This window comes from Rhizophagus irregularis, chromosome 25 (genome assembly GCF_026210795.1).
Source record: "Rhizophagus irregularis chromosome 25, complete sequence".
Classification (NCBI taxonomy): domain Eukaryota; kingdom Fungi; phylum Glomeromycota; class Glomeromycetes; order Glomerales; family Glomeraceae; genus Rhizophagus; species Rhizophagus irregularis.
Window position 1 is genome coordinate 656718 of NC_089453.1, and position 13767 is coordinate 670484.

The window sequence follows — 13767 nt, forward strand, 5'->3', positions numbered from 1 at the left end:
TTCCTTTTTTTTTTTAACAAAAAAAAAAGAAAAAAAAAAAAGAACCTCCGATTTTGCATTTTCGAATGAATACTCTAAAATTCCGTAACATCCCGTAATGATAAGGAAGAATATTAGATAATTTAATTTATTTTATATACAAATATACAATAGTATACAATATAATTAAATACATTTATTTAAATACAGAATGAATAAGGAATTGAATTATTGGTTCTGTACACAATCGAATTGTAATTAAAACCGGGTCTAAATCCGAATAGGTTTTTATTTTGGGGAGACCAAAACTAATAAAACCGGTTTTATGCACGCCAACATTATTAATCTAAATTTTTAGCCCCTTGTTTACCAAATTGATTTTGGATCAACCGGTATCATCAAACCGGTCAGGAGTAAATGAAACCGAATCCAACTCATTGACCCAAATGAAACAGCAAAAGACTATCGTTCCAGGATCTCATTCATAGGATTTTTAACAAAATTGATTGTTCAAATACGAAGAATTTCAAAGAAACAATTGTCAAAAAGTTTTGTTTCAATTCTAATACGTTTTATTCACTCAAATTCTTTCATCTTTTAGAATAGAACTGTAAGAGAATAATAATAATAATAAAAAGAAAGAAAAGGAGATAACAAAGATAACAAAATGTATATTTTTATTTTGTTCATTTATTTAAAAATAACTTTAATTTTTTATTTTTGTAAAAAAAAAAAGAAATTTTTATATAATGATGATTATAATGATATTAGTATGTATAAATTATGTTTAAGTTACATTGATTAATTAAATTAAACACGATTTTATTATTGCATTCTTATTTATTTATTATGTATTAAATCAAAATTAAAAAAAAAAAGAAAGTTAAATTTAAAATCTAAATCATCCAAAGTTGGTTTGGTGTTTCTTATAATGTAAATTGTATTCTGTTATAAAAATTCCCACAAAGAGATCATGAACTTTGGTATCACATGGTCAATTAGCAAATTTATTTATTTTAGTTTTTTTTATTTCCGGAAATCTTTATCGGATGTAGGATTATCCGAGATCTTTTACGGGATTTCCACGCCATTCAAATTACATTCATACTGTCATTTTTTGATTCTATTGAAAATACATAATTATAATATCTAGTCTATTCATAATACTAAATTCGAATTTTTCGTAATACCTTACGAATTTTTTTTGATTGTTTAATTGTTTCCAAATAAAACTTTGATTAAAGATGATGTGTTGCATATTCGATAAAATATTATTATTATTATTATTATTATTTTTTAAGTTTTATTTTTTTTTTTATAATTCCTGTAACACAACTAATTAATATTATTTGTGATATGATCAAATTCAAAATCTTGTTCGATTAAAAAGTCTAATTGATCGATCAATCATAATTAAGTATTTCGTGATTTTAGAATAAACATTAAACAATAATAATTATAAATATATTGCTATATTTTAATTTCCTTTTTATTTTTTCATATGCTTTAAATAATAATTGATTACAATATCATATAATATTGTTCAAATCAAGTAATTACTTATTTAAGTTTTATGTTAAACGTGAAATTCCGGACGGATGAAAAGATTTTGATTTGTGACAAATCTACAAAAGGACTTTCTTTTTTTTTTTGTTCGTTTCAACGGTGCTTCCGTGGAAGATCCGGATCGACTAAAAAGAAGAGTTGTTAATGGCTTGTTCTAATACTATTATGTACAATCATTTACATTAATGCGGCGTGATGAACTTAATCTTTGAATCCGCATTAAGAGAACAACAAAAAATGTTCGTGCCATTTGATAACTTGATGACACATACACAAAATACTTTTTTAATTTTTTGCATTCATTCTATAAACAAAGAAAATCTTAAAATGATTCGTTCAAAAGATTTATTTTTACATGTACGAACTTTTTTTTTTTCTCAAAGTTATACAAAGTTATACAAAGTTATACAAAGTATACTAACAACAACCCCAAAAAAAAGGAATCCGAAACAAATTAATTAAATCATTTTTTTTCATACATAATGCCACAAACAATAAACAAATAAATATTCCGTGTTTGCTATTTTTATAACAAGAGATTAAAAGAGTCTCAAAGTCAGATATTATTTCCCTTAATTGGTTTCTTTAAAATAAAAAAAAATTTTTTTTTTCATTTATTAAAAAAAAATAAAAATAAAAATACCGTGAGTATAATACGTGAGAAACTTAATTTTCTCACTCCTAACTTGTCTATAATTTAAATAATTTAATAATAATAATAATAAATAATATTAATAATAATAATAATAATAATAATAATAAAAAACAACAATAATAATTTATTACTTTACTCATAAGTTATAAAAAAATGTCATAAAAATATTTTTTCTTTTTGAAACATGTATTAAATGCATTGAGTAGTATACAAAAAAAAAATGACAGATTTTTAACTTTGAAAAAAAAAAGTCTTTTTTCTTTTTTGCTTGTATCCGAAATAACGTCATGAACGTCATGGGGCGAAATTTTTTTATTTTTTGGGATTTTAATCAATATACTTGATTTAGTTAAATACTCCTGCAGTATTACTGTTATCATTCTAGTTCATTCATCAAAATAAGAATTCAATTACTTTTTTAATTGATGAAATTTACGTGATCCAATAAAATTAGAGATATTATGAAATTTATAAAAATTGTAACAGATCAAAAATCTAACTTTATTTGGATTAATTAATTACTTTAACTGTATGTACAATGCTTGACGACGTGTATTTATTGTCTATTTTTAGCATTGTGCAGCACCCAGAAATTCGGTACATATTTCCTGGTAAGTTCATAAGTTCATATATGGTTAGTCCAAATTTTAATTATTTTTCCAATTTCTCACCTTTCTTACATTTATTTTCCAGTAAAATAATAAAAAATAAAAAAAAATTAAAAATTAAAAATAAAAAAAAAGTCTATTGTTATAATCTCCTAAATTGTTATTATTCCTAAATTAATCTATTTCTTTCAAAAAATTGTTAAAATTAACAAATAAAGAAAAATAAAATAAAATAAAATAAAATAAAAAAAATTCAAAGATAAAAAAATCTCAAACATCTAATTTTTTTTTCGTAACTATTTCGGGAAATAAATATTACGTATGTGAAACTTTTCACTCTAATTTGGCAATTTATTTTTAACAAACATGTTGATAACGTAATACAGGGGTGAAAAATGGATACCGTTTAATTCTTTTTTTTATTTTGAAGTCGTGAAAAAAAAAATATTCTTTTCATTATGTTTGAAAAAGTTTTGTTTGAAATGTTTCGTATCATATAGTATCATATAAAGATTATTTAAGATTATTTATAATATATTAATGATAAGTTATTTATTTATTTAATTCTATTATTACTATTATTACTTACTTATTTATATAATATTTATTTATAATTCAAACTAACTAAATTCTTTATATTTTAAAAAAATTATTTTGTAATCACTTTTAGTTGGTAAGTTTGGTTATTTATTTAAGATTTATTATTATCAAATTTGAAACATAATCTTAAAAATTTTATTTTCATAATATTTTATTTTTATTTATTAATATTTTTTTTTTTTTTTTTTGAAATATCGAACGTGATTCCACGTTATATAACTTAACTAAATTTTAAAAACAACACCACATAATATTTCTTAAATAAGAAAACCTGGAGAGAAAATGGAAACTTATTATAATTACGACATCGATTAAAAAAATGTTTGTTTTTTTATTTAATCTGTTATACAATTTTTTTTTTTTTAGAAAAACGTATTTTATGGAAAAAAAATTATAATACAAAAATAATAATTATAAACGACAAGAAAAAAAAAAGAATAAATGTTTAATTTTCTATGTACATATGAAAAAAAGAAAAAAAAATACTTTTTTTTTTTAAAAAAAAAACGATAAAATATAAATTGATAAAAAATAAAAACGAAAAAAAGAATAAAAAAAGAAAAAATATATATATATATTTTTTTATTGATTATTAAATGAAAAAATGTTATTATAAAGATATAACAATTGATTCTGTTCGGTTTGCTGTTGTTGTTGTTGATGATGGTAATTATTTGGAATAATTTGACCATTAATTTCTGTATACGAATTATAATCTATATTATTGGGCTGATGGTTCAAATTATTTAATGAAATATACCCGTTATTTGGTATTTCGAAATTAAAAGTATTATTATATGGAGTTGATGGATATAATGTAGAGGTGAGAGGAAGAGGAAGTGATGGAGGTGGTAAGCTAGTTGATACTGACGTGGATCCTGATCCTACAGTTCCCACGGGTATTAGGGGTCCTATAGGTACTATCGGTCCTATTGATGTTTCTATCTGGGGAGATGTGGGTGGAGGGGCAGACGTTGCTGTTGATAATTGTATCGGAAATGAATAATAGGGTTTATAAGATGCTCTCTCCTTTAATGATGATACTGTCATTTTTTTATATATTGATGACGTTCTTTTATAATGAATCTCATAAACCCGATCTGCTAATTTTTTATATACATCCTTTTCTTCTGCAGAGGCGTTCTTCCATAATATGCCCGTGACTTTACTTATAACGCGCATATTAAAAGTGCCTTTTCGAGTAGCCTCTTCATGTACATTTCTTCTGCAGACAAGAAACGCGTTTGGACTTCTTTTTGGTCGACGGAATGACAAATTTGTTAAATTGTCTGTGGGTGAAAGAAAGGATTCGGGATTGTTAAGCATTGGTGGGAAAATGTTATTCCTATCCAATCTAACAATCAATGACATAGCAAGATCTTCAATTGAAAAGTTATGGGTAGTCATTTTCGTAATGTTTATAATGAAGTATGTAACGGTTTATGAGGGTTTTTGAGATAAGTAACAAAAGGTTTGTATTTTTGAGGTTTGTATTTGTGAGTATTTGCGAGTATTTGCGAGTATTTGCGAGGGTTGAATTTACGAAGTTTGTGTTTGTGAGGTTTGAATTTACGAGATTTGTAATTGATATGTTTGTATTTGCGAGGGTTGGGTTGTATTTGCGAGATTTATATATGAGAGGTTTGTATTTGCGAGATTTGAATTTGCGAGATTTGTATGTGAGAGGTTTGTATTTACGAGGGTAAAAGTCTTGTTAAAGTAAGATTTGCGAAAAGATTTACGAAAAAGATTTACGAGATTTGCGAAAGGCGAGGCTATAGTAAAGTCACGAGTGAACGATTTATAATTGAATGAAATAATTTTTGGTTATTTTGTTATTTTTTTTTATTAACTATTTTGTTAATATTGAAGGAATTGATGAGAGAAAAAAAGTCGAAGAAAAAATTGGATCCTTTATATAATAAATTTTTCATCTAACAATCTTTAATGTTTATCTGTAATTGAAAACATATATTGTTTAAAGTTAAAATTCATAAATAAAGTATTCAATTTAGTATACAGTGGACATCATCATTATTATTATTATTTTACTTTATTTTATTTTATATTTTTTTTTTTTAAAGATTATTATATATTATATTATTATTATTATTATCCCTTGTTTATACAAATATATTTTGTGAATCACATCAAGTTTCAAAACGTTATAACACGAAACATGAATAAGGAAATCTCATTCAAGCATCTGATTACACAAATTAATAATCAAAACCTGATATCTTGAGGAGATTTTTTGCTTTGATAAACCGGAGATACAAACAAATTAATAATATATTAGGTTATTTAGTAAATAAAGGGTTTTTATTATTATTTTTTTTTTTTAATGTATACAAAAAAAGAAAAAAATCGAAATAAAAATTTTCACGCTACGCGAAAAAATAAAAAATCTAATTTTCTTTGTAAAAAAAAAAGATCGTATAACATAAAAAAAAATCTTTTTTCTATTAAAATTATAAATTAGGAAATGTTCCTCCGCCTAATTTCAATCTCCGAGTTAATTCCGACCGACCTCTTTTTCTATTTTATCTTTTTCTTCTATAATATCCCCCAAATATATAAATTATTTTTTTTTAATCAATCTTTTTTTTTTCTAAAAAAAATGAAATATTCGGGCATATTACCGTATTAAGTAACATCAATATTAAACTTAACTGTATTTTTATTTTTACATTTAACACATTCAACAAGGTAATTAAGGCATGATATTCGGTCAATCATTAATGGTATAAATAGATTTTTGTGTTATATTACAATGCCACATTAAGATTTCCTAAGTAAAGAAATGATTTTTTAAAAAGGAACGTTAATGAAAAAGGATTTAGAAATGACAATAAAAAAATTTTCCCCAAAGTTTAATCTATCAAATGTCGTTCACAAAGAATAATATGAAAGGAAAAAAAAAATTCCTCATGATTCTTTGTAATTACGTTAAGATACTATTCTTACAAAAAAGAAAACAAAAAACAAAAAACAAAAACAATAAAAAAATGCTGGCGTGAAATGATGTAATTAAAGGAGGGTATGTTTCTCGGGCCACGGACAAAATCTCCTCTAACCCCAAAATATTTTAGAACAACCCTGAATCAAAAATTCTATAGAGCTAAAATGTGAATCAATGGGTATTTTTTTTTTTTATGAGAACAATATTAATCGATTATTAATAATATAGTCTGAAACTTATTTTGTAAGAAAAAAAAATATATATATAAAAAAAAATAAAAATTTTTAATAAAATAAAACAAAGAATTATTATTGTTAAAAGAAAAAAAAAATCGGATAATTTTATATTCTATTCTCAAACGTTCCTCAAACGTTCTAAACATGTTCCAAAAATCTCAAACGCAAAACGTGGACTGAAAAAAAAAAGGTATTAATAAACTTTACCGCTTCTTACTTAATTTTACCATGCAGCTCATAATAATTGATTTTCCTATTCCCCCTATCTGTCAATTTAATTCTATGCCTATGCTTATTTACCGATCTTTTGCAGAGTTGACATCTTCCTCGTGCATGAATGAAACAATACGAACAATTATAAGAATAACTTTCTTACAGTAATTAAAGTTTAAACGTAATCTGTCAATAATAATATGTTTTCTACATGATATTTGATTATTTGATCGACAGTTACTACGCCTAAAAATAATTACGAAGAAATAAAAGTATCTTTGCGATGAAATTTTATACGATATTATAAGTAGAAAAACAGAAAAAAATTTCAATACTAACACTTGCCAAAACTTTAGCGCTGGCCTGAATCAAAATTTTTTTTTTTAATTAAATTATTTAAATTTTAGATAATTCGAGCAAAATTTCCAAATTATTAATTACCAGTAACGGTAAAAATTTAGCTGATCCTACCAGCTCTTTTTTTTATTAAGCATTTAGTCATTTGCTGCTTTTTTTTTCGATTTAAATTTCGTAATAAATTTATTAAAAATTTACAGACACCTTCTATAATACACAATTACAATATTTTTCATTGGCCTTTAAGTAACAGACGAAAATACGAATTACGATGTACAAAAAAAAGAGAGTCGTTACGGCCTTGCATAAAATGTCGTTATTATTACTTATAATTCAACTCAGTTAATTTAATTTTTTTTTTAAAAAAAAAAATATTTTTTAATATTTAGTTTTTATTTTATTTTTTTTTGATATTCTTTCTTGTGACAATTTAGTATTAATTGTTAACCATTTTCAACGTTTTTTTAAAAAAAAGGATCAAAATAGAGTAATAAATGAATTTTTGTTAAGTAAATGAGAATTTTTATATTTATGAGGACAAAAGAGGTATTTTGTTCTTACATATAATATATCATTAATTTAACATTCGTAATAAAAAATTTTCCATTTTTCATAAGTAATAAAAAAGTCGATATTACTTATTAATATTGATACGTTCTATTTCTTTCTTTATAATTTCCTATGTTATTTTAATAAATATATTTATATTAAGAAAAAATATAACGAAAATATATGTAGCGGGTGGCAAATTATTTTACTATAGGTTTGCCAATCATTTGTTTACATTTTAAATATACAACTGATACTAACAACCAAGATTGCCTAGTCGCAAAAACATATATGCCTAGTCGCAACTTCATTAGGTGTTTTTTAAAGATTTTTTTATAAAAGAAGTTTTTTTAATTAAAAAAATAAAAGTTCAAAGTTGTGGCTTTCTAACGATATAAATTCTATCCATTTATGTTAAGTATTACAAAAGTTTATATTGTACAGAAAATAGTGCTACTATGTAATAAGGAATTTGACAAGTCGATCTATATGAAGTATCATGTGATACACTCTACCCTTAAATTTAAAACTTTCTTTTTTGTTTATAAAATAATTAAAATTTCATCTTTATCGAAGATAAACGGTCATAACAACTTCTTTGCCAATCATTTCTATTTTAGAATAATGATCTACATTTGTTTTTCCGCTGTTTATATTCATTATCCACAAAATAAGAAATTTATTAGAAAATCTTTCAATTATATATAAATTTTGTACGAAAAGATAAAGTCGAGTCGTAACGTATTGAATCAATTTTTATAAAAAGAAAAGAGGTTGTATCTTATTTGGGAATATTTAATATTATTCAAGATTTTAAGAAGCATTATTAAAGTTATCCTTGTTATTTAAGGATAAATTTTATTAGGGTATATCATATATTTCCAAAATTAAGCACCCTTTTTTTAATTATGATGCTGGTCAAAGTAATCATAATTCCGGTCAAATCATCATAACGTGTCCAGGTATTTAATTACGGAAATATATGGTTATAAAAGTTATATACCTATAAAAAAAAATTAAATTTAAAGAATCATACTTATATACTTGGTTTAAATCGTCTTGAAAAAAGTAATATTTGAGAGATTACACATTTATATAGTATTATATTATTTCGTACTTTATATTGTCCAATCATTTATTTATTTATTTATCTATTTATTTTATTAAGTCGCCTACAGTATATTTATTAACACTCTATATATAAACTTATACTTTAAAATATATAACATTAATTCATTAAATAAACAGTATATTTAGTATATTTGATCAATTTTGTAGTCTTATTGACCATCAACTAGAATTAATGATAATTCTATAATTCTGGTCAAAAATCAAAATAAAGTAACGTGATCGAATGTGTTGTTAAAATTATCAAAAATGATCGACGAATTTTTTTTTCGGGAAAAAACATAAACCTTCCTAGTTTAATATGCAACATACACAAAAAAACAATTTTCATTATATATTTTAAAAATGGTATTAGAATTTTCATTTTTTAAATGACAAGGTAAATCGTATAATAATATTATTGTCACGAGTACCATTTTTTTTTTGATCGCTCTTAATATTTCTCATTGTTAATTCTAAATTGGTATATTTCTTTCTTTACCAAAATTAGAGAATTTTTCGGAGTTATTACCGGAGATAAATATTACAACCATAACTAATTTGATTTTTGCGTATCCTGTCGCATATTAAAAAAATCTTACGTCTGTTACGTCTGGTCAGTCGCAAAATTACACGTTAGTTTGTTGTCATAATAAGTTTACGAGTTCTAAAATTCATTAATAAATTTGAAATTATAATATAATACCTTTTCATCTGGTAATCCTATATTTATACCCTTATACATTATTGAATTCACCCTGATTAGACGAAGCAAATTTTGGTAGTTTTATGCTTTCATACTGATAGAAATGATATTAATGAAAAATTTAATAACGACGGATTACCTTTTGCGGAACTGCACTGCGTGTATGTCACGTGGAAAAATTATGATTATTCACGTGATCTTTCTCCAGTGTGTGTAAGTGGTTGCTTAATGCGATAATTCCGGCCGGGCAGGCTCCCAGTTGGTACACCTGATAAGAATGCAAAAATACTATTTAATGAGACGTTTTATCGGGTCACAACCGACCAGCCCGTTCATTTCACACCCTATCATTTCCGTTAATATATTGTATCATCATTTTTATATCTCATAAAACCAATATCCGCAGCAATTAATGATACTTATAAAGCAATTTATAAAAAAGCGCGTGTAAAACCCCCATTCGATACTCTCGATTGATACTCCCGTTTACTCCGTTTACTCAAAACTATCATTTTTTAAAAATTCATTATTTTTAATGATCTGATTAATATATTTTAAATCTTTTGTAAAATTCAACGTAATTGTGTAACCTGTTTAAATATGGATTTTCTTTCCTCTTTATCTCGAACTTTTTATCCCTATTCTTTATGTCAAAAGGCTGTTTAAATAATTAAAAAGAAATTAATTAGAAGAAATCAACGATGAAATCAATTTCGAAGGCGCAGAATTTTAATAAAACGTCAATAATAAATAATGATGCGATCACATTACAGTAAATCTTATAAATTGCGAGATACTCTAATCAACGTTGTTCGAAGGATACTTGACATACTGTATTAACGCATTCGTTAGAACTTGGTAAGGCTCAAAAATATCGGGAGCAGAGTGGCGTAGTTCTTATTTTATTCTGAGATATACCGAATCTTACCGTGTTCCCTCGACATGTGACTAGCTGTCCCGCACTTATGATATTGCGAGTCGAATTTTATATTTGCAAAATCTAATTTTCTATGATGTCTCTTTTCTTTAAATATTATCTATTATTACTAAGATTTAGTAAATATGGTTACGATTTTAATCATACTTAATTATTAATTCATACTTTTAAATCTTAATTGTTCATTATTTTTGTGGATCTCTAGTTCATAATACAATCGCGCCGGAAAAGTAATGTTACGATTGCTTATGTTAAAATGCCTCATTTATTTCCATAATTTTTATATTTTTATGAAAACTTTTTCGTTTTAAGATGTCATACAGTATCAGTTATATGTACTGAAACGAAGTTTCAAAATAAGAGAAAAATCTTAATATTTCAGTAAGCCAAAAATTGGCTAAAATTAAATAAAATTGCAACTTCTAATTTGCCGGTTAATTTAAACCAAGTAGAGAACATGTGGAAGTTATTTAATAAATTATCCAGAAGTGTAATGCCGTAATATACAATTGAATTTAAGTACGGACTGTATGAAGGCTGCTGCTTCGGCGTTATGAAACTTTGATGTAGTATACAATTGATTTTAAGTAAGGACTGTAATCACTGTATGAGTACTTTGGCTCGTGATATACGGTATGTTTTTATATTTTTCACGTGAAATTTTATTTAAATTTTACAAAAATATGAATTGAATCCAGAGTACGGAGTATATTTACGCTGCTGCTCTAAATATTTGAATAGTAACGAGATGTAAGCATCGTAGCCAATACTATTCTAAGTATTAACAATGTCATTGATTTATAATTCATAACAAACTTTTTTTTTTAAGATGATATTCCAAAACTAGTTAAATGACGTACAAAGTTTTCGACTACCTTATGACCAAAAATAGGAGAAAGAGAAATAATTTAGGAAACTCAAAAACTTCTTTATGTTAATCTCGTTAGAATCAATTCGAAAATAAATAAAATAAATACATTTTAAATCAATAAATGAAATTTTTCTACAGAGATCTCAAAAAAGTAAGGAGGAAGTAATTCAAATTAAGATCGTCCCAAAAATTGATAATTGTTTCACTCACTTTCTAATGAAAAATTAATTGCTCATCATTTTTTATTTTTATTTTTTTTTTTTTCAACGAAAGAATAATTAAGATTAGGAAATTAAAGATTGATAATTAAAACAAAAAAATGATTACTCCTGATATCAACTCTTTACACTGCTATGTCTCCTAATGGGTAAAAGTAAGCATCGTCCTTGAAGAATTAGGAATTCCTTATAAAGTAAGAGTAATTTTTATTAAAGATGATGAACATAAACAGCTATTCCTGATCAACCTGTCGGGAAAATGTCCTGTCGAGAAACGGCCCGTAAGCGAGATTGGTCACGTATTTGAAAGTGTGATTATGATCTATCTTTGTGAACATTATGATCCCGAAAAAAAATTATTGCCAAAAGATCCTGTTATTCAATGGGTAAATATCTTCTTTATTTTTTGCGCAATAAAAATAAATTGATGAAGGACAAGCTGGACACTTTAATAGGTACGCACTAGAAAAAGTTCCATACACCATTAATCGATATACCGATGAAGCCAAAAGACTTCACTACGTTTTGAACGGTGCTTTGGAAGGTAAAGAATATTTGGTAGGAAACAAATTTACTTTAACGGATGCTATAAGTTTCTCGTGAGTCAGAGTTCATTTCCTTTCCGGTATAGAAAGTATCGATGAGTTTCCAAATTTAAAAACTTGGGTTGCACGTATTGGTACAAGACCTACTGTTCAAAAGGTTGAAATGTACCCGCTCCTGATAATATTCAAGAATTGATGGATAATCCTGAAAAATTGGATGAATCTATTAAAAATGGAACTCAACAGATGAAAAATAGGTTATTTATACAAACGTAATATGTAAACCTGGATGTATACCATTATTTTTTTTTTGTAAACGTTATGTAAACACTGTAAATTTTATTGTATAAAAATGTTATAAATAAGATGTGTTTTATACAAATAATAACGTGATGAGAGGATAGTTGTCATTTGTAGTTATCGCTAATAATATTTATCTTCGCCCTAATTCTGGTTTACCTTTTAGCTACGATTGATATTAAGTAACTTTTTTTATCCCATCGGTACTATGTATACACCGATGGATTTTTTTGTAAATTATTCCACCGGTATAGAAAAAGTATAAAAAAGTATAAAATCCATCGGTGTATACGCCATACACAATGAGATAAACCTGTTATTCCATGGGTATCTAATAAATACTCCATATACACCGATGCTCCCCTCCCTTCGGGGGCCCCAAGGCATCGGTGAATATTTCAATTATTCATTGATAACCATGGAATAACAAGTATTAATTTTTTAATTACTTTTAATAATTAGACTATATGTATATTATGTTTTCATAAGTCGATATACTCACCAGTTATTGATATATATTCACTATATTTTTAACCGAAAAAAGATTATATTTTAACAAAAATAGGTTTAAGTAGTTTAAATATCAAAGTATTGCTAATAAATTTAATGCATTGTTATAAAATTTTTGTTAAAAAGGATTATTTTTTATGTTTTAATGAAAATTTCTATTGTAAGTTAATAAAAAAAACGAGCTTTTTTTCTTGGATATTGCTAAATCACACTGCAGGTGATTTTCACCACACCAGCATTAGCAAATATGCAAAGTTTCATGACTTTTTTAGTTCTGCCAAAAATTCTACCATAATTCTGGTAAGGTGACAATTACTAGTGGTGATATTTAGCAATACTTTTTTTCTTAATTAGAAAATTTTAGCATTATAGTTTATTAAAGAAATTATAAGTAAAATTTTAAAAAATTAAAGGATATATAATAGGAGCATCCTTAACTTACGCATCATGTGTTATGTGTATGATATTAACGTACGCACTGGCCGGAGTTAAGTTTAACGCTATCACGTGTAAGTGCATAACTCCTAAACTTTGGTAGGGTGCGTATGTTAAGGAACCTCATATTTTAGACTAATTAATAATGGACGTCCTTAACGTATAGTGGGGTGTACGATATTATATGTACGAACTGGCCTGAGTTTAGGAGTTATGCACTTGCACGTGATAGCGTTAACGTTAATTCCGGCCAGTTCGTACGTTAATATTGTACATCCTTACTGTACATTAAGGAACCCCTATATATCAATATACTATTAAAAATTTGATATACCGATAAAATTTTATTTTCTTACTATATATTAGGACATATAAATATTAATATTACTTTGATATAATGATATTTCTTAAAT

General features: G+C 25.3%; 1 protein-coding gene across 1 annotated transcript; it reads right to left on the minus strand.

Annotated features, from left to right (window-relative positions):
- Positions 1 to 3990: 3990 nt before the first annotated feature.
- On the minus strand, positions 3991 to 4815 carry OCT59_016625 (uncharacterized protein; the record flags this gene model as incomplete). The annotated part of the gene is made up of 1 exon (XM_025324045.1): positions 3991 to 4815. One exon carries the CDS (start codon positions 4813 to 4815, stop codon positions 3991 to 3993), a length of 825 nt encoding a protein of 274 aa, XP_025188057.1.
- Positions 4816 to 13767: the final 8952 nt, after the last annotated feature.